The sequence below is a fragment of the Tyto alba genome, unplaced genomic scaffold, assembly GCF_018691265.1.
Source record: "Tyto alba isolate M040663 unplaced genomic scaffold, T.alba_DEE_v4.0 Super-Scaffold_2, whole genome shotgun sequence".
NCBI lineage: Eukaryota > Metazoa > Chordata > Aves > Strigiformes > Tytonidae > Tyto > Tyto alba.
Genome location: NW_024881282.1, coordinates 12,065,885 through 12,087,714, shown reverse-complemented (window position 1 = coordinate 12,087,714; position 21,830 = coordinate 12,065,885). Strand labels below are relative to the sequence as shown.

Here is a 21,830-nt window from a genome sequence, read left to right as displayed (position 1 = left end):
CAGCCCCTCATTCTTAGACGCAGCTTCCCCGTTCCTAAATGCAGCCCCTTCCACCTACTGCCCACTCGCTTCATCGCTCATTTTCACACGGGCAGTGGGTGCACGTACCTCCGGACTTCACGGGATTTATGGCCGGTGCGAGACACGAGCGCTGCAGTGACAGGGTCAGCTTGGGGTTTCTTTGTGGTTTGGCACACCAGCCCCATGGGATGCGTTTTCACTGGGGCTGCAGCCACTGCTTTACCTCCCCAGCCCACCCCAGTCCTGCTGCTGAGGGCCTGGCACAGGTGACAGCAGGGGACACCTCCTGGGGGTGTTTGCACCAGGCATCGTTCCCCTCCCCAGGGCCATGTGGACACAAATTGGGTTCAGCAGTTCCTCTGCACAGTTTTCCCAGCACTGTCCCACAGGGCAGACCTCTTTTTGGGTGACTGGTGCTGCCAACACACTGCTTGGGTTTCCCCATCTCATCACTCCCTCTTTCATTTCACCCAGCTCTTAACACAAGGACAAGCTTTCCAGCCCCTAAAGTGACTGATGGTGGCTTCTGCGTCCTAAATATTTCACCAAAGGGATAAAAGCATGTAAAAATGCAGCAACAGCCTGAAGAGGAACGCGCCCAGTGCCATCACAGCCCTGTAAAGGGGCACAGCAAGACAGGACCTGGCCCAGGACCATCACCGCAGGGCCAGGTGGATGCAGTGGGGACTCCCAGCAGCTCCAGGCACTGGGAACAGGCTGTGAATAACAGCAGTCTGAGGCACTGCTTTTTCAAAACATAAACCTGAGCTTTGCTCAGAGTTTGGGTTTTGCTTAGGTGCAAGACACTGGAAAACTATTGGGTATGGGAATGGGGCAAAGGAGGAAAAACTATTGATGGTAAAATTGGGGTTCTCAGGCCCCCCATCCCCACGTCTGCCATGGCAGCAGTTACCCTAGAACTGCGTTTCCCATGTGAGCTGAACCTCCTCAGTGGTGCCCTTCCCTCTGTGTTGGCATGCAAGGCAAGGTGACAGTTGGGTGCTGCCCCTGAGGGTCTCTCTGAGGCTTTTAAGCTGAGGCAGCTATTAGCTGTCTCCCTGAGGTCACCTAATACCCTCTGGGGTTACACTTAAGCAGGAGAGCAGAGAATTGCAAATACTCTACTGTTCCAGAGGCAGGTAACAGAACCATCACATCCTTGGCACACAATTTAACCTCCTCAGGGGAGAAAACACAGGCTTGTGGTTAGAGTACCAGACTTGGACAAGACAGGGATGCCTCCTGAAGATGCCCTAAGTATCTCAGAGCAAGCCAGGCCCAAATTACGTTTTTTAAATGCTAACTCCTCTGCAAAATCTTGGGAAACCTCGACAATAGATAGAGTTAGACACCTTGGTCCCCTGGAGGAACTGGCCTTTGTTTTTTTCAGATTGTATAGTTGCCCTCTCCTACCTTCCCCAGAGGTAAATGTTGGCTTTGTTTATAGGTACAGGCAAGCCATGAACCTGTTCAGCTGTAAATGAAGGTGAAATTTTATCCTTGACTTGTTAGGTGCCACAGCAGTAGATGAAGTTGGATGAGGGCACTGCTCACTGATCCCAGTTCAAAATGGCAACCCAAGTGCTACTTTTTGTTATATTCTAACTTTACCATTTGGTTGGGCAAAATGGGACACGTTATTTTGGTTATTCTGCTTCACAATGTGTCATGGGGTACTGAGCACAATCTGTCTGTACTGCACTTGGCCAAGCAGATCCAGCCTGTCCAAGGGCTTATTTTATATCTCATCCTGGCCCCACAGTCTGTGCTTCTCTTTTACCTGCTGCTGCATGATGATCAGTGATGATTTCAGTACTAGAGGAACAAATATATCAAGAAAAAGGATTATCTGCTGTCTTGTCTTTCAGTAGCATTGTAAGGACCTCATGAACCATGCTGTTACATTTCCAAGGGAAAGAGGTAAAAGTGTCATTTCTTTTTTCTCCCACATCATTAATTCTCTGGGGTGTGTTTACACATGATTTTAAAAATTTTTTTCCTATTCAACTCCATTTTGATTTGATAAACTAAGTGGCCACAAAGGATGGCAGGTTGGAGAGAGAGTTATCTGATCCCTCTGTGGTTTGATACATCTGATAACCACTGGGGAGCTGTGTCTGCCCAGGAGGGCAAGGCAACTGCGGCTCAAACTTCTCCCCTTTGCAGCTCTACTATTTTTATATATTTTATATGCATTTATTTATTATTTTATTTATTTTTATTTTTAAAAATATTGTTTCCCCCAATTTGGGAATAGCTCCACTATTTTTATATTCTTATTTATTTACTTACTTACTTACTTAATGTTGTTCCTCCAATTAATTTGGGGAAGGAAAAAAGTTCATTCTTCCATCCCTTTTGGTCCTAACCTACTCAGCTGAGGCCAAGTGCTGCCATAGCTCCAGTTATCAGGTCAGCAGAGCAGAGCTGGCAGTGCCATCTCATTTTACTGCCTCCCTCCCACTTTCTCCTGGTAACTATGGATCCAGGAGGCACACATCATCCATGTCTATTAAACCTGACCGTGGAAAATAAACCCCTCTCATGGACTTCCCAAGCATTTCAGTGAGCTGCGTGGGAAGAGAAAACCATTTCCAGGTGCTTCTTTGGCTCGGCCATTAGCAGCCCCTTGGATCACTCGGCATCCCTGCGCCATCCCAAATCCCTGGCAGCTGGGAAGCTCCGAGCAGTTGCTACCACCAGACCCAGGGCTGGACCACCGAGGCCCTCCAGGAGGGGCATGGCCATCCCAACCTGCAAGCACACCCAAATATTGACAATCGTTGCATTTACACCCACCCATGCGTGTAATCCCACAGATTCCTAATGCTGCAAGCAAACAAATAATTGTCCCTCTCCGCCTGACACTGCGGCAACCCCAAATGCCTGCATGCAGTTTCACTTCTTGCTGTTGCTGCTGCTTTTAATGATGTCCGATGGGCAGCCGGAGAGTTACAGCCCTGTTAACAATTCTGCTGGGGACGGCACAAATAACCGCTGTGTGATGCTGAGATCACAGCAAGAGCTGAATCAAGAAATCAGAATACATTGTGTAGAAAGCTTCACCCATGTAAGTTTAGTAAATAAAAGCCACAAAGCCTTTGAAATGGAAGATGCACTTACCATTCTCCCAGGTGGAGATAATCCTACCTCTTCTTGATGGTCACAGGCTCCACCTGCCCTGCAGAAACCCTTCTACCCATCCTTGGCATCCCCGAAGCATCTCTAACTACTCAGCAGAGGCAAATCCTCTTGCAGCGCTGGAGCAGAACTTTCTAAACCACATCTGCAGAAGGTTTTTAAGTAATCTTGCTACCAGGCAGCCAGTGAGCTCAGCAGTTCGGGAACCCCAGAAAAACCCATCTTGCTACATCAATAGCTGCTGTTAAGATTCCCACAATGACAACTGTGCATATTTATCAGGTCCCCTCTGATACACACTTAACAGGCAGCATTGTATTTGGAGGCAGCAGGAAAATCTCCACACATCTGTTCTTCCATTTCTGCCAAAGAGCTTTCATTTTTCTCTAATAACTTGACCTGTTTGGTTTCTGGCAGAAGACAGCTAAGCAGAGCGCTCGCTCTCTGGATTTGCTCCAGTACGGGATGAGGTCAGGACAACAAAGAAAAAGAAACAGCTGGATGGCTACAAAGCAGTGGGAACAAACAGGGCAGGGATGAGGGCTTTTTCTTTCCTTCCCTTTTTATTTATCCAATGGGATTTAATTCCTGGGTGTATTTATTCCCCAGGCAGACGGTATCACAAAAGCAGTGTTTCCTGAAAGCCACTGTTGAGGGAAGTCTCCCCCAGCTTGCTATAGCACTGCCAGATAATCCCTCTGGTCTGCTGTCTGGAAATGTGAGGCACAGGTCCTAGGGGTTTCCACTGAGATATTGTATCTCCTACACAAGCATTTTCATCTTGATTTTGGCAAGGTGGGGTTCATAACCCCATTCCCACTTTATTGTTCCGTTTCATCACATTCCCATTAGTCTACCCAAGGCTTTCTGGTCTGGGAGCTTTCATCTTGCATTTTTCAATCAGTGTTCTTTCTTTTTTTTCTGATATTCAGATAAATCATCTTAAAGCAGCAAGCAGAAAAATTGCCAGTGGGGTGGGAAGGAGGTGGAAAAGAGAGGAGGGATGAGGGAATGGAAGACAGAGAGAAGACAGGCAAGCACGGGAGAGAGACAGCGAAGCAGTCTGCACATGTTCCCTGGTTGGGAGAGTTTCTCTCTCCCTGACCTCACTTTCTCCACAGCCAGAAATTCCACCTCAGGACTTGCCAAGGAGACAATGCAGCATTCCTCTGCTGAGCCACAAAGCAAGTGTGAAATGCTCTGTTTTAATCATTTACAGAACAAAAGGAACACAATAGTCACCGTCTGATTCATATCTGCTGAAATCCAACAGCCAAAGCTGTGGGAGAGGAGAGCCAGATGAAGAAAGGAAAGGAAGAGGAGGTGTGGGTTTGTTTTGTTTTTTAATTCTGGTTAGTCACTGTGGACCTAAGGAAAGACAAGAAGGACCATGTTGTATTATACCAAAGTTTAAGAGCCCCTGGTGTCCTCTTTCTGACGTGGCCTCTGGTAGATGACTGCAGAGAAAATAAAAGAAACGGTACAAGTACAAACACTGTTTCCTCTAGTACGTGATCCTGTTCCCCTTCCTGAGCCAGAGGTTGTAGCTGCATCATCAGGTTCGAGAGCCCTTCATGGACCTTTCTTCCATGATGTTTTCTAAACACTTTTTGAGCCCATTCATACTTTTGGCACCCTGGACATCCTGTGGCAGCGAGTTGCACAATGTAATTGTGTGTTGTGTGAAGACATACTTCCTTTGGGTTGTTTCATGCCTCTCCTTATTTCACAGAATCACAGGCTGGTTGAGGTTGGAAGGCGTCTCTGGAGGTCATTTGGCCCAATTCCACTGCTCACGCAGGGCCACCTGGAGCTGGTCGCCCAGGACCACATCCAGATGGGCTTTTGAATATCTCCAAGGATGAAGGATCCACAACCTCTCTGGGCAACCTGTGCCAGCACTCAGTGACCTTCACTGTAAAAAAAATATTTCCTGATGTTCAGAGGGAACCTCCTGTGTTTCAGGTGCCTCTGGCACTGGGCACCACTGAAAAGAGCCTGGCTCTGTCCTCTTTGCATCTTCCCTTCAGGTATTTATATACATTGATGAGATCCCCACGTATTTCTGCCTTTCCTCATAGGAGAGATGCTCCAGTCATCATCCTTGCAGCCCTTCGCTGGACTATCTCCAGTATGTCCATGTCTGTCTTGCACTTATTTACTTCTATGCCATTCATAATTCTTGTACTTCTACCGTATCCTCCTTCAGGCATCTCTTTTCCACATCATCTGTGAAAGCAGTGTCTGCTTTCATAGAAGCTGTTCTGTCTCTTGGTCACCTGTGCCTCCCTTGCCTGGTACTTCTCCAGGGAACCTCAGAAATGTTCTCACTGCTCAAGGTACAGGTGGGCCATGCACTGACTTACACAGCAGCAGACCACAGAGAGGTTTCCAAAGGTTGGGCATGGCAAGCAGAGCACTAATCCTTAAGATAAGGAGAGAAAGAAGAGGTGAAGCAATTTCCCTATCACTGTTAATTCCATTCTCGGAAGCTGGAACACTTAAAGGCTTTGCAAACATACAGAAAAGGGGGATATGAGTAATAGCCATCACAGATTCAGCAAGAACAGAGCTGGTCAGACTCATCTAATCTTCTTCAATGGGGTAATAAACCTTGTAGATGAGGGGGGAGGTGCAGATATTGTATGTATGACTGGTCAAAACCTTTCTTGGAGGTTAGTTACTCATGGCATGAGAAGAGGCAAAAAAACACTCATAAATCTGGTACTGACCAGCATTTCCACAAATGATTCAAAATCCAAGCACGGCTTTTTATGTTTGCAGTTGACAGCAGGCTGGGGCAAACTGTCAGAAAGCTGGACACAGGACTAGAGGTCAAGGCAGACTTGATGAGCAGGAAAAAAAGGATGCGATCCAGAGATCCTCTGTTCGGATCTTCCTCCAGTCTCCACACAAAGAACAAGAAACTCTCAGTCTGACCCATGGAAGGCTTTTTCCCTGCTTATGCCTGCCTTTGGCAGCACGATGCATAATTGCCTTAAATTCCAGAAATCTGGACACCAAGAAAACCCTTCCAGTGCAGCGAAGCACTGGGGTGGATTGCCTGGGAAGGCTGCTGGGAGAGGTTGGTCTTTCATGGGGGGTGGTGGGTGAACAGCAGGCACTAGCCCTGACTTCAGGCAGGAGGGAGGTGGAGCAGACCTCTTGAAGTCATGCTCAGACCTGCCTTTTCATGATCTTTATGGTGATGATGCTTTGTTACCATATTGATGTTTTGTCTCAGGATGTTGTTGTTATAATCCTGCTTTATTCTCTGCTCCTCTACTAACTCCTGCTGTTCAGGTGGATGGTTTGACCAGGGCTGAGTATTTTTGACCTGGTATTCTCAGATCCTGGTTACTCAATCACTTCAATACAACATAAATCTGAGCTGCTACTGAGATGGTCTTGTCCTCTCCCCCTCCAAGCTGTGCTTGCTCTTACCCCCTCCCTTGCCTGGCACCGCAGACCACACAGCTGTGCATGACTCAGGTCAGGAGACCGATCCAGCTGAAAACTCACCAGCTGGGAAGGTGACAAGAGAAGAGATCGGTTTTCCATTGCTTGTTCTGCTATCTCACATTCTTTGTTTGTCTTGTCTACCTTGGATGGAGAAATCAGGTCTTGTGCTGTGTTTGGAAAGCAGAGTGGAAATGTAAGGTGATACAAGCACTGGTTTGAATAATCTTTTCCAGACTGAGGGATGTCTAATACTGCTGTGCAGGGAAAAGTGGTGTCCGAGGAGCTCCTGCTGCCCGTCAGCTGGGAGCAGGGCTGTGCAGAAGCCTGGGGAGATGCCAACTACCCCCTCAGGAGGCAATGGATCACACTGAATGGCAGAGACTCTTTCCCCATTAACACAAAGAGGATGCCAGGAATCTGATTGTCCCACGTTTCAGCCCTGATCCCTGCCCCTCCAGGGTCCTGCCCCTTGACCAGGGGTTACCACAAGCCTCATTTGCACATCTAAAATATCTGTCTAGCTGCTAATGCATTTCTTTGCCACTCAACTAAAACCAACCAAATCTTGTTATTTGGGAGAGGGAGCTTGTTCTTTGTCAATGAATATGTTTGCTAAGACTTGGAGGGTTTGTCAAGGTTACGAGAAATGGACACACACCATTCAAAGGATAAATGAGGAAGATCAAGAAGAAAAGGAGCTGGTGGAAGCTGTGTCACAGAAATAGCATTTAAAGTTACTTGAGTTGTTTTAATCGCAATCGAGTAATGAATGAGACAGCCAAGGGAAGGCTCTTGGCCTTATTCCCATTCCCTGTTAGACACTCCTCTGGTTGAACGCATGTCAGAGCAGTCTCTATCCTGACACCAAGTGGAGAGAACTCACAAGGACTCTTTTAAAATATGATCAAGTGTATGAGACTGACAATGAGAACAACTGCCAGCCTCACCACCCCTTCTAGCACCAGTGAGGCATCATACAGCTTATAAGCATTTTTGTATTTATAGGAATTTTTTAAGAACCTGGCTCTTAGCAGCAGAGATAGCTGCACATGATAAAAATCACCATTCTGGGCTCCAGCAGTTTTACCCTCCTACCCCAGGTTTCCACCAGTGCCACATGTGGTGAGCAACCTGGTGCGTACATGCAGAGCTTCCTTACTGGGAACAATGTGGGTTTTCAGCACAGTGGGGAAGTCACAAAATCACAGACTGGTTGAGTTTGGCAAGGGCCTCTGGAAGCCATCTGTTCCAAGCCCTCTGCTCAAACAGGGCCACCTAGAGCTGGTTGCCCAGAACCAAGTACAGACAACTTTTGAGTATCTCCAGGGATGGAGAATTCATTGCCCTAAAAGTGAAGAGGAGGGTGTCTTTTCCTTGGGAGGAAGGTCCGGTACTCAGTCATGTAAGGCGACGGGCATTGCAGTGTTCATGGGTGGTCCCACCATGTTGCTGAAAAGCAAGACAAGTTGCACAACCCTGAGTCTGCCATCTCTCCCAACACATCTAATTTGCACTTTCCGGCACACTCCATCTCCAGTCTTCACCCACCCATTTTCTCAGGAGGGGCTGGAGGTTTGGTTTTCCCCTTCCCTGCACATCAGGCCTCCTGCAGAAGCTTCCCAGTGTGCAGCCCAGGTCCTCACACCCACCTTACCTTAAGGACCTCTAATTCCTCCTGAGCAACACATCTTTTTTGACTTTGGCCCTGTGATTAAGAGGAAATCACTGCCAGATACGGCTCCCCCATGGATTCAGCCTCTGAAGCCTTCAGCTTCCTGTGACCATTTGAGGTTGTTTTCTCCCTGGGTGCCTTACTCTTCATTCTCTCTCTCCACACCTCTACTTCTGCCTCCCAGGGGGAAAAAAAACCTCATTCAGTTGCAAGGCACCCAGAAGGTCACAGAAATTCCAGTGCCATCCATCATCTAAACTCTAAACTCCCAGCCAAGAAGCAGCAGAAAGGTGAAAACTCTCCCAGGGAAAAAAATTCCACATCAATTTAACACATAAAATATTAAACACATCTAGCAATGAGCTGTCCTGTCCCTCTAATGAGTGACATTCAAAAGCAACACAGAGAGGAGGTACCGGGGATGATGAATTTATGTAGGAGAAAGCGTTCAGCAGCTGCTCTGTGTTTTAAGTCATCTCTTAATTACTCTAGGAAAAAAGGAAGAGGAAAATATATCACACATGGACTTACCCAGCTGATCCAGAGCAAAGAGGGCTGGGGCACCTTCAGAGAGCTCATTGTCTGAGGGAAGAAGAACAAATGCTTGGAAAGGTCAGCTGGAGAGGAAGGTGTGGAGAGCTGGGGTGACAACACTGTTTTAATCACCCTGCAGATGAGTCCCTGCTCAGCTTGCTTCCAGTTGACCCCTGACAGCCTTTATATGTGTATTTCTTGTAATGCAGCTGTTACTGAAAAACCTTGGAGTCAGCTCAAGATGGAGATTTGGCAGGATGAACTCTTATCCCTCTCCAGCACTGCTGAAGAGCAAGAGCTCTGCTGCCCTGTCTCTGCCCACGCTGGGTTCCCCTGGCCATGCTCCCCTTTTCAGCCAAACCATGGCTCTCCACTCCCTTTCCCTGGCTCACCCTGGTCTCAAGGCACAGCCAGGAGCATCCTGCCTGCAGCAAAGCTTTACTGCATGCTATGGTCTCCTCCAACAATGACAGCTGGGTTAGGTTTAGCCTGCAGGAGCAGGAAAATGCTCTGACTGGGATTTTTCAGAGGCTGAGCAAACCCTTGCGTCATCTGATAATAATATTGTTGTAACTCACTGCCTGTGGCAGGTTAGACCATGAGCTCTGGAAACTCCTGAGCTGGTGGCATCTCTCACCAAAAGGTCATGGGAGATTATTTCGGATCCCAAGCCCAATCCTGCCACAAGCCCACCCACCTTTGTCTGCTCCCAGCTGTGGACCACAGCGCACAGTGATCCCTCACTGCCAGAAGGACCTGCAGTCACAAAGAAACGTGTGGCCAAGTGTTAAATGCAATTTGTGCCTTGGAGTCAGTGGGGATTTCATTATTTTCAAACATTTATTGCAATGTCAAAGTGCTGATAAATTGTAGAAACCCAATACAATTTAAAAAAAAAATACATTTTGCAGGGGGTGGGCTTTTCTGCTTGCTCTTGGTTTTTCATGGGTTTTTTCCTTTCAGGTTCATGGCATTTGTTCAGTGCATGGGTTAGACTAAAAAACCTTTCGGTCTGAAATCTATGGACTGTTCCTAGGAGGTTCAAGGAGGATGTTCAAGAAGGTCAGGTGCATGACACCACACTGTAATCCATACCTATGACATTTCTAAGAGATCTTGTCCCCCACTATAAAATGATGTTAGGCCCATTAGTTAGAAAAAATTGTGAGCCACTAGTTTAGGATATAAATGGTCTGCATACAAAACCAAAAGCCAATATATATCCCCACTGAACTTGGTTGGATTTTTATAAACTCCTGGTGGCAGCGGCTCTGCCCTCCTTTGCTTTACAGACCCAAGCACAGTGGGATCCTGAACTCTGCAGACATTTACCCACTACAGCTATAAACAGTAACAGAAACCATGCACATGGAGAAGGGTTTTTAAAAATAACAGAAGCAGAGATTGTCCTAGTGGGGAAAAAGGATGGACCACAGCAAGCATCCCTGTGCTGGTCCCTTGGAGCCGCCCCAGGCTAGGTACCTGCAGAAGCAGCAGCTGTGCTACCATAACGATGTCACCCAGTGGTGCCAGGCTGAGGAGACTGAACCCAGGGCTGCTGGGTTCAAAAGCATAAACCTACTTATCTGTCATGGAAAAGGAGGCACTGCTGCGTCTCAGACTGTCCCTTTCCCCTTCCCCAGGCATCTGGGCTATCAGCGGGAAGCCAAGGGAAACAGATGGAGATAAGCAAAGTATTTTACCAAAGCAAAACGTTTCCGTTCCCAAGGTGCTGTCATCTGGAAGGCAGTGGGTTTATTTTGGTTTTAGTTCGGAGCACAGCACATCCCAGCCAAAGAAGGAGCTTTGCCCAAACTTGTGCTGGCCCAGGGGACAGGGACCTCTGGTGACAAAGATGAGCTGGGGCTGAGCAGGGAGCACATGTGGCTGCTTCTGCCAAATGTTTGAACGGGGATTAAAAAGCAAATTACAGCAGCTGCCTGGAAATTAGTTAGAGACGAATCAATAGAGGAAATAGTTCTGGCTATTTCCCATTGCATCTGCCCTGAGTGCTTTCCTGAGACTGGCAATTTCTGGGAAGCAATGGACCCCAGCCTTGGGCTGGGAGGTCTTGTGTCATGCTAAGGTGGGCTGAAACCTTGAATGGGCCTGCACAGGGAGCTCTAGCTGGGGCAGCCCTCAGTCCTCCTATTACTGCTGGGACAGTATGTCTCCCTGGAGCCACCTTCAGTTGTCTCATATAAATATGACTGAAAAGAGAAGGGGGTATTTTACTAGCTCTCCTCATCAGTCCTTCCCAACTACTATCATCTGCAGAGTCCTGCTTGTAGACAATGAGAATGGTCACATCTAGCACAAGTGGCATATTAACTTGCCAAAAGGTGGGTGTTGTGGGTATTCTTTTTTTTTTTTTTTTTTTTTTTTTTTTTTCTGGAGTGGCAAAAGGCCACTCCAGAGAAAGAAGACAAGCCACAAATTAAGTGTCTGTGTCATTGTGCCAGCTCCTGGCAAGACACTGCAGCTTGGACCAGATCTTTTCCACCTTCATACTGAGTGCTGCCTTGCTCTGGACATAGCCCAGCAAAACCCCTGGGACCACTGCAAGCACAGTGAAGGGCAGCAGCAGATCAGGAAGGCTCCCAGCATGTTCACTGGGTGGATTAAAAACCAGCAATCATGTCCTACCTCCTTTCACACTGGCAAAGGGATGGATCCCACCATGAGACAACCAGTTGGTTTCATCCAGCTTCCAGTTTTCACCAGGGTCCATCTCTGATCGGCAGCATCAAAGATCTGCTTGCAATGCCTCCTGCCGTTCTCTCTGAGGAACAACCAGAAGATACTTTGAGTTCCTGCCATGGTCCACACCACCACCAGCTGCTGAGAAGTTTACCTCAGCAAGGAAAATGTCTGCCAATATTTCAGGAAAAAGGAAAAGAAAAAAAAAAATGAGAAAAAACCCCGCATGGCTCACGGGGGACTGTTGGACCAAGGAGTAGCTGACCCTGCCAAGCCTCAACTTATCACATCAGCAAGTCTCTCCACTGTGTCAAGAGGTCTCCAATGCTTGGACCTCTTCCATTTTCTGTTGTCAGTCTGACCAATGCTTAGAAATTCCTAATTTCTCATGATGTTTGCAGTGATGGGGTTTTATTCCTGAGTGGGATGATGTGACGTGAGAGCATCGGTCGGGAATGTGTGTGTCGGCTCTACGTGCCCAGCCTGACCGCTGTGGGGTCCTGGCCAGCAAGAGGAGTGGGCAGGGGTGCTGGCCCTTGCTCCCGCATCCCAGTCCCTCCATGGACAGGAATTACAGGCTGGGAGTCACCAGTTACGTATCACAATCCAAACCTACCACTGGCCACTTGGCTCTCACAACTGCCCCTGCCCTGGAGCAATTGCTGTGAGCCACCAGGGAAGGATGGAGGTTATTGAACACTTAAAGCTGGAGCTCCTAACCCCAAAAAGTCCCCTTCTGGCATAGACATGAAATTATTTTCCTGCCTATCAATCATTCGATGCTACCTACAGGTTTGCTGCAGCTGAGAGTCCATGGAGATACATGGGGACATTTTCACTCCCTGACCACTCGAACCTGTAGGTCCCTGGTGGGGTAGGCACACAGGGACATTTCATACATCCTTAAATTTTCAGGATTACATGGATTTGGGAAGGAATAGAGTCCTTCCAGTGTCAGCAACCTCTACTTTATTCAGGAAACACAACAGTATTAGGATGCAACAAAAAGTTACAGCAGAGTTTTCTTGCCTCTGTGGGAAGATTCCAAAGAGGAGGTGACAACAGGCACTTTCCCTAATGCTGTCTGAGGCAAACCCAGACCCCAAATGGCACCAATGGAGCTGGTTTCATGGCAAGGTGAGTCCTCTGAGACCCATCACACTTGGCAGCTGTACACCTCTACTCAGCCTCTGATTTTCATCATCATCATTTGTAGGAATTTGTTGTAATTTAATGCCACCAGGACCCTAATTCAGGACAGGGCAGGTAGTGATGGACGGACACTATAACACCAGCACCGTTTCCTTAGGAAACCAGACAAAGAAGGAGATGGCTGGGCCTTGTCTCCACAGGGACATGAGGCATGGCTGAGCCACACCAAGACACTTCCCAAGCACTGGTACCTCTCAGCCACCACCCCACCGGGGGGGAGATACCGGAGTCAGGGAGACTGTGGGAAGGGGCAGCAGCCCCACACTGGCAAATTGCCCCAGTGGCTCCCAGTACGGCACAGCCCAACACACTGCTGGGTCTCACCAGGGTGAATCATGGCTGTGCTGGTGCTTCCCTGGCTGGTCAGGCCTGCAAGAGGTCATTTCACACAGTCTCTTGCTCCACACCTTAATTAAGTAGAATTAAAAACTTGTGTGTATGTGTTTGCTGAGCAGCAAACAGGACAGGTCACTGCCGTGTGCAGGTGGAGCTTGACTGGAGCTTTTTTGATGTAGCAAATTCACCTGAAGTGCAATTGAGAGGTACTGAGACTCTGGGTGAATTTGGGTTGAATACATAATTAGTTTTAGCTGAGAGAGAATAAAAGAAGTTCTGAGAAAACTGCAAGGCTACATTTTGACATTTAAAAAACGAAACTTTTTTTGTTGTTCTTTCAAATGATGATTTTGGTTTGCAAGTGACCTAGTTTGTTTTTTCTTTGATCTTCTTTTTTTTTTTTTAAGTTATGAAAAGCACTAAATAATCTCAAACCAGAATGTCTCATGCAATGCTTATGAAAAGAACTCAAAGAAGAGAAACATTCTCCTTTAGGGGTTGACCCAAAACAAAAAGTATTTTAAATTTTTCTGATCATCCACTGAAATGAAAAACCTATTATTTGTACAGTTTCACTACTGAAAGGTGTCTCATCAGTGTGTACTACTGACAACTGCTTCTTTCCACCTGCCAAGGGAGAGGTTTGTCTATGAGTTCAATAAAAGTATAAGAGAGAAAGAACTAAAGGACAATTTATCAACATAGTGTAGGTGATAAAATGGCTTTTCCATATTCACTTGTTTCTCTGAAAGAAGAAAAAGCAAACCTCCAGACCTCAGCTCTTTGCTCACTGTCCCGCTCTGCTCAGAATCATATAGACATGAAATCATATAGACACGAGTCCTGAGCTCCCATCACATAGGTTAATTGCAAATGTAAAACTTATGATTTTACCAACACATAAGGTCCAACCAATATTAGAGAAAACAACGGCCAAAATTTATTTGGGACAATAATACCAGCAATTAGAAACACCTAAAAGGTCATAAATCTCAGTCATTGCTGTAGCTTTGGGACATCCATCCATTCCCTTCACAGCAGATCTTGGTGCCAGCAGAGGCTGGTGGTTTCAAATCCTCATGGCCAGCATTATAGAATCAGGATGGATTTGTGGTCCCTGTCTCACCACAGAGCATCCATTGTGCTCACCCTCTACTGCAGCCACCCAGCAGGATGGGATGCAAAGGAAAAGGATGGGTACGAACATGGACCAGGGCTCACTAGCTGCAGTAACATTCATGCAATAGACTCCTCACTGAAATGCAAAGCTGAAGAGGCATTGCTGCTCAGCAATGTCTTGTGAAGGCTGGGATTTATATTCCAGCTGCTTGAAGCACTCAGCCTTGTTTCAGTCAATAGTCAACACCTATTACCTCTATCTTTTAAGAAGATGACAAATCAAATGTCAGATTTTCCAAAGTGCCTGTACTCATTCTATGTTCAGTCTTCACTTAGGGCAGGGGAAGCTCATTTTACAGACCTACAGCTTCCACCAGTCCTCTAACTAAAAACAAGTTGAGAAGAGACTTGACTCACATTCTTGCTATATGTCATACCCTGATACAATATTAAAAAATAATAGGGGATGAATGAATTAAGACCCCTCTCACTTCACAGCTTTCACTATACCTCAATAACACCCACATGGATCACAAACCACTGTCCATTTTCAACCTAACCCGCAAATCTCTTCCAAACTGCAGAATGAAATAGTGTAATATTGGAATGACCATTTCAGCAATATCTTACATCACCTCTAATCTGTAAAAAGTGGCTGTCAGAGGACAATCCCCAGTTGAGCTCCTCTTCTGGAGCATTTCCAGTTTAAAACAATTTGCCACACAGCCTCTCTGGGCACTCAGCAGTTGCATGGAGAATTTTTTTTTTTTTTTTTTTAGTTCCATAAACTGCAGAATTTGCACAGCCAGAACAGCAGGAAAATAAAAGTTAATGACCTGAGACTAACCCAGACAGACAAGAGTTTAAAGTGTCAAGCCCTAAATTCTCCATCACACAGGGGCTTGATCTAGAAGACAAGAAACCAGCAGCATTTGCCTAAGCACTGCTCTCAAAATTGCCTCCATCCACGTGGCTCACTGAAACCAGGCACTGCTGACTGGAGATACAGATGCTGTACGAAGCTTATCCCATTTCTCTGGGTTATCACATCTCCTTGCATACAGTTCAACTTCAGAGCATTAGCTGCATCCACCTACTTGACTGGGAGTCAAAATCAGTGGCATCTTCCAGAAGATGCAGACTCAGCTACTTCTTTCCTCCACAAGGAATGAAGGGCGTAATTTTATGAGCTGCTCAGATCAATCTGACCCAAGCATTGCTAGGACTGGTGATGACCTAGGGCTGGTCACCACCTAGGGCTGCTGATCACCTAGGTCTGGTGATAACCACACACCACCTTGCTGGTCTGAGCCCCCAAAGCAGCACGCAGGAGCCTTTTGAGCTTAATGATTTCTTTGTTTAGGTGAACAACCTTTCCAACTCCTTGTAGCACCTAAGAAGAGCTCACATGTGAACCCGTCTGAGCAGGATCTGGCCCGGGGAAGTCGGGCAGTGTGGGGTGCACACAGCTGGTTCCTGGGCAGCAGAGCAGCCCCAAGCCACACCATCACAGGGCTTGGTGACGAAGCCAGGACAAGTGACTGCAGAGCCACCACCAGCATGTCACAGCCTGGTGTAAAGAGGGAGTAAGCATTGGCAGGAACTGCGGCAAGAGAAGGGCTACACAACAGCTGAGGTGGCCACCAGCCACGGGAGGTCTGGTAGATGCATAGAAGGGAGGACACTGAGGAGAGTGGGGTTGGATATCAGTTTGGTGAGGGAGGGTGAGACAGGGGAGAGAAATCTCTTTCTGCTCATGGTGCAAACCCTAAAGTGGGGGCCGGCTGTTGCTAGTGTGTTTTCCAAAAAGAGAGGGCACCAACCTTAACCTGTGCCTCCAAGCAATTTGTGGGGTTTGGGACGGACATTCACTGTGCCAGAGGGGTGAGGTGGGCAGCCAAGGCAGGGCTGAGTCAAGAAGCAGGGACTGAAGAAGGGACCTTGGTCCAACTGGAGGAGAGGGAAAGAGCTCAGGCAGACAGCAGGTAAAGGTCTTGGGCAACAGTCTTGCAGCAGCTACGCATGGGTTTAAATGCTATGAGACAGATCCATTTCCCTGGAATGTTTCCCAGTGCCCTACAAAAATACTGGGATAGCAACGTAGCCTTCCTCTCATCAGGCATGGGCTGGAAAAGTCCATCTCACACTCACCAAAATGGTATATATATCCTTACAGTGCCTGCCCAGCCCAGTGCTCAGAAAAATGGTATATACATCCATATGGTGCCTCTTCCTACTCCCAATGAGTCCAGAGAAGTTAAAGCATCCCCTGACCCTCAGTTTTGCTCAGAGCAAAACTTCTATGTGTCAAAAAGGTCACGTATGCCAGCTGTGGGAGCGGTGCTGAGATGAAGTCACATCACTTGGGAAAGCAGCAGCTGCTCTTGGGCAGGTATCGCTGCCCTGCGAAGGCGTTGTCTTTCTGCACCCGCCTCTCCACAGCTATTCATCTGCCCAAGGGCAACGCAAGTGGAAATGAGAAGGTCTGACCAAGCCTTACGGAGCTGAGCAGGGCAGGATCAGGCCTTAGAGGGGGACGTCACAAAGCCCTGTAACTGGGAGCACAATGGCCACAGCGAAGGGCACAAGGTGATAAACTATTTCCCCCGTACATCAGAGCTCAGCCTGACCGCTGCCTTTAATCACCCACTGCTGTTCTTTACTGCTTTGGATGTGCTCTCCCTTAATTAGCCCAAAAGGTGACTAATGAGCTATTTGTTAATGCCATCATTCAAAAAGCTCTATTTGTAGCTGCTCTGAAAGAGGTTTTTCTAAAAGTGGAGAGTTTCAGCCAACTGGCACAGAGCATGATCACAAGTTAATTACATGATCTCATAGCAGCTATCTCAAACTAATACATCATTAATCTGATCTTACGACAGCTAAAGGAAAAGCCCAGAGCCAAGAAGCACTTGAAGGCTCCACAGTCCCCCGGACAGGAGCCCTTTTTATAAAAGCTGCAGGTTTACACACTGCAGGTACATGTCAGAACAAGCTGCAAGTTGTATTGCTCCCCTCGCCCAGATGAACAGATACTCAGGAGACAGGAAACACACGATCTCCTCCAAAGGGAGCTTTCCCAAAAGCACAGCCACCCTCCACCCCACCTCAGTTCAGGGCTGCAAGCGTAGCCAGAGTGGGAAGGGGCTCAGGGACAGGCTCCCAGCGTTGCTCAGGAACCCCAAGGCATTTCTGATAAGCCCTCTGTATGGTGAAGTCCTTTTGGAAAACCTGTCCCGGTCTGGTCTCAAGGTAGATACTGGCAGGGTGGGTAGTTTCAGGTCACCCACACTGATGGGGCAGGCACTAGAAGCTCCTCTATAGCCATTGGGATATAAAGGTAGGAGGCAAATCAATAAATACCTCCCTATTTACTTGTCATGATTTCATTTGAATAGCTGATCCCTAGCTAGGGACACACATCTACACAGATACTCAAGAACCAGAACAAAAGCTTGAAAAGCTTTGAAAATACTAGCTTCAATTTCAGCCAAGCTCTTACTCTCATTCTTGAGCAAGAGTGCTCCCCAAAACAGTCCAAAATGAGCTCACAAGCCTGTCCCAGCCACCCCACAGGCACAGCAGGACACCAGGAGCCACCTCACGGTACTCCAGGACCATCGCTCTGATGACAAGGTACAGGAGATGCTGGGTTCGCATGTCAACCCAGATCTGGGGTGGTTTTAAAATCTGTAAGGTCTTCAATTTACCACGTGGAAAGAAATTTCTATTTCTTACTTCTATGTTTTTCTTCCAAAATCGGCAAATTGAATTGCAACTCAATGTTTCAAATGTTAAAGCACTTGAAGCAAAGCCTCTGTCTCTCCCTTTGTGTCTTTTGCAGAGCTGTCTGTGCTAAACTAGTGATACCAAACACCACCACACCTCATTTCTGCCAGTTATCTTCACAGGCAATTAGCTGCCAGGTTATTTTAGCCATTACAATTACTTATCTATTTCAGAGAGGATAATTTCTCTGTGCTGTTCCCATGTCCTCTCAGAAAGCACACGACTGCCTTTTTCTTTGCATTCAAAGTAGAAAAAGTTCCTGTTCCAGCCTCAGTTTGGACAAGATCTTTCAAAAACTGGTAAAATAGAAATGGTAAATCTTACCTGACAAAACATCCGTGATTTCTCTGGTGACAAAAAACGTCTGTGCCTTGGTGCTGCAAGACCAAAGCTTTCCTGGGGAGACGTTTGTCCTCTGTTGGGTAAGGGCTCCATGAAAACTATGCAGCCATTGCCTGGACTTGCTTTGGTTTGGGTAGGTAATTCACGGGAATTCAGCTGCTCTTGTGTGTTCAAAGAGCTTCAAAATGCTCTACAAGACCTATCAGCATTATGGTTACCGCAAGCATGCAAGGTATGCATTTGTCTTCCTGAGTCATATAATTATCTTTGGGAAAATAACCTGTGGAAGCACAGCAGAAGGAAAAAAAAACAACTGGCTATGTAAATCCCTCCATGATCAGCAGTAGCCCTGCAAGGAGATCATCTCAAACAGAGGTTTTGCTAATTCATATGTCCGAAATGTCAAAGCTAGCAGAGGTGCTGGGCTGTCTGCTTTCACTCCTGCCTTCCTCCGCAGTTTGCAGCAGCATGTGTGGGGTGTGCTGAGGAGAAGGAGCAGCCACAGTCTCAAAAGCAGCCACAGCGCTGGAAGAGCTGATCTGAAGCTCGGTGGGTTGCACAAGTTATGGGGTGGCATCTGGCCAGGAGGAAAGGTAGGGTGAAATAGACCCTGTTAACTGATGTTAATGGAGGCTGAGTCATTGGTGATACAGGCTGAAAAAACGTTATGATGAGGCAGTGTCTGGACTAGTTACATCTTGATAAGGATGACGGATGTCTTCCCGGGCTTTCCGTTGAGTCAGAAACACCTGGGGAAAGGTGACACAAGGAAAGGGATTTCTGCCATGATCAAATGCCACCTCAAGCAGTCTCAGAAGAGGAATAGATACCACAAGAGAATGGGATACCAAAAACATGAGCTTCCCAGAGAAGCCCCTTGTTCCAAGCATAAGGGTGGGAGAGGAGGCTGAGAATGTAGAGCAAATAGCGAGGGGGGCCTTGATTATGCCATCTTCTTGCAAGGAAGAATATGAGCTTACCATGGAACAAATGGCTCCAGCATATGTTCACACCCCGCAATGTTTTTTCAGAGTTGTCATCTTTCCCAGATGACTTATAACAGGGACATCTCAGAAGTGAAGGTCCAATTTGTGCATGACAGCAACAATCTCATTTGAGCGTAGGCAGTCCAGGTACCTGAGGCAGATGTGAACAGATCTCGGTTTTGGCACCATCTCCCAAAAGATCAGATTCATCCATCATCTCTCTTGACAGCTTACAGTACTCAGGAGGTGATTTCAAAGTGATGAGCTTAGCTGTGAAGGACTTCCAGCCACCAGGTTACACAGAAAACCTCATACCTGGGAGGCAAACAGCTCCCATTCCTAGGACCAGGAGGGCTTCAAGCACCCATGTGCACTGAATGACAAAGAGAAATGTGTTGTGCAGCCTTTGAGCCAACTCTGATCAGTGGTCTTTCCTCTTGCCACTGTTTTTATCACCCTATCCCAGCCTCGGTCAGCGTTGCCTAATGCCTCCAACAGTATAATGCTGTGCTTGGCACCTTCCTGCAGTGTGAGCAGGTTGGGAAGCTGCCAGGCATGAGGTGGGTTGCAGGCTGCCTGTGTATTTAGGAAGTCAAGAGGGTCCAGGAGCAGCAGACATCAGCCAGGCAGCAAAGATCCTCAAAGGCCCTGCATTCACACACCTCCGGAGGCTTGTCTCAGCTCTGACCACAAAGGAAAAAGCATCTGAGCTCTTACTAAGAGGCATTTTGGGGACTGCCAGCATGGTGCCAACTGATGCCAGCTGCAGCAGCAGCTGGTGGTGTGTGGGGCAGTGAAAGATTGAGGCTGTGCCACTGCCTGTGCGCAGGTGAGGAGCTGAGAGGAGCCCTGGCTGTGCTGAGGATGTCCCAAGGCCATCCTCACATCCAGGCTCACCCACCACAGCTGCAAAGCAGCAGGAGCAGCCCTGGCAGTGTTGAAGCTCTCCCACCATGCCCTTGGGGTGCTGGTGTCCCAGGACGCACCCCAAAGATGGGGATGCCCCAGGAGATGGACTCTGTAGTGGGAGACACTTCGAGAAACCACTCTTCTTGGGCAGAAGTAAACCAATTGGAGGCTTTGGATTAAGCTTGTTTTTTCAAAAAAAATCTTACATAGCAGGCTTGTAATTACAGCGACACTGAGTCCTGATGGCTTTTCCAGGTCTGCTGACATGGGGCACACTCTTACCCTCCTCCTGGCATGCCCGTGAGGGGCTGTGGTCACCGTGCTGCGGCACAGGCTCATCTGCTCCTGCACAAGCATCCTGGGGAGACAAAACCGCCTTCAGAAAGATGAGCAGCCAGGCTGTGTAATTCACAGTGCTCCACAGCTCTTACACTGTGAGTCATGAGCCTCATGGCAGATTTACAGCCAGTGGCACCGATCTGCCTTGGAGACAAACGGAGCAGACAGTTGCAGCCCAAGACAAGCTCTGGGTGAGATGGGGCTAGGCGGTGATGAGCAGTCATTGCACAGTTTTGCAGAAGGGTTTACCCACAAAGGGAGTGTCTCTCATCTCTTCCTACCCTGTGCTAGGGGCAGAGGGTGCTGGATGTCACCAGCCTCTTGTCACTTCTCCAGCCATAATGCCTGAGCCTTTGTCATGGTTTGAGCTCAGAGGGCAACTGAGCACCACACAGCCACTTGCTTTCCCCTTTCCCCCCAGCCGCTGAGAAGGAGAATATAAGCCAGACTTGAGATCTGAGATAGAACAGGGAGGGATAAATCACCCATTATGGTCACAGGCAAAAGGCAGACTCATTTAGGGGAAGAAAAAAAGAATGTAGATTTATTACAGACACTAACAACACATGACAGAGTAGGACAGTGAGAAGCATTGCCACATCCTGAGAACACCTTCCCCCCACCCCTCCCTTCTTCCCGGGCTCAGTTCTGCTCCCGATATCTCTACCTCCTCCCCCAGTGGCGCAGGGGCAGGGAATGGGGGGTGCAGTCAGCGCTGCCACTTCCTTCATCTTCGGTGGTGGTGGTGGGGAATTTCTAGAACTTCTTCCCTCTGCTCCAGCATGGTTCCCCTCCCACAGGAGACAGTCCTCCACAACTTTTCTCTGACATGAGTCCCTCCCACGGGCCGCAGCATTTCCCTCGTTACTCCATTGTGGGTCACTAACTTTCTCCAACTGGAGTCCCTCCCACGGGCTGCAGCCCTTCCCGAGATGTTCCAGTGTGGGACACCCCCGCATGCTGCAATCCTCCCAGCACTGAACTACAACAGCAGGGGCTGCTTCTTCCCACAGAATCCTGTCTGACTTTGGGTGCAGCCACCTTAAATGGCTGTATGAGGCCCCTCACAGGCCATAAATCAGTGTCTGCTCCACTGCAGATCTTCATGGGTAGCAGGGGGGGCCGCCCTGCCGTCTCACCACAGGATACAGGGGGGTCTCTGCTCTGGCACACCTCCCCCCTCCTTTCTTCCTCCGTTCCTCCACTGACCTTGGTGTCCACGCAGCTGCAGCAACTCCTCCTCACCATGTCCCTTCTTCAATACGTTA

At 47.9% G+C, this 21,830-nt stretch overlaps 1 protein-coding gene across 3 annotated transcripts in view; it reads right to left on the bottom strand.

The window, feature by feature from the left end:
* AMOTL1 (angiomotin like 1) overlaps positions 1 to 18,504 on the bottom strand; it is a 75,782-nt gene extending 57,278 nt beyond the window's left edge. For 2 of the 3 annotated variants that reach the window (XM_032991056.2, XM_042793078.1), the window contains exons 1-3: positions 18,311 to 18,504; positions 11,477 to 11,612; positions 8,828 to 8,878 (exon numbers count right to left, since the gene is read on the bottom strand). In XM_032991056.2, the coding sequence (XP_032846947.2) occupies positions 8,828 to 8,878; positions 11,477 to 11,561 (136 nt within the window). In that variant the 5' untranslated portion in view covers positions 11,562 to 11,612; positions 18,311 to 18,504. Of the gene's footprint in view, positions 1 to 8,827; positions 8,879 to 9,527; positions 9,553 to 11,476; positions 11,613 to 18,310 lie in introns of those variants that run through there. The other variant, XM_042793082.1, reaches the window with a different exon arrangement.
* Between the last annotated feature and the right edge of the window lie 3,326 nt (positions 18,505 to 21,830).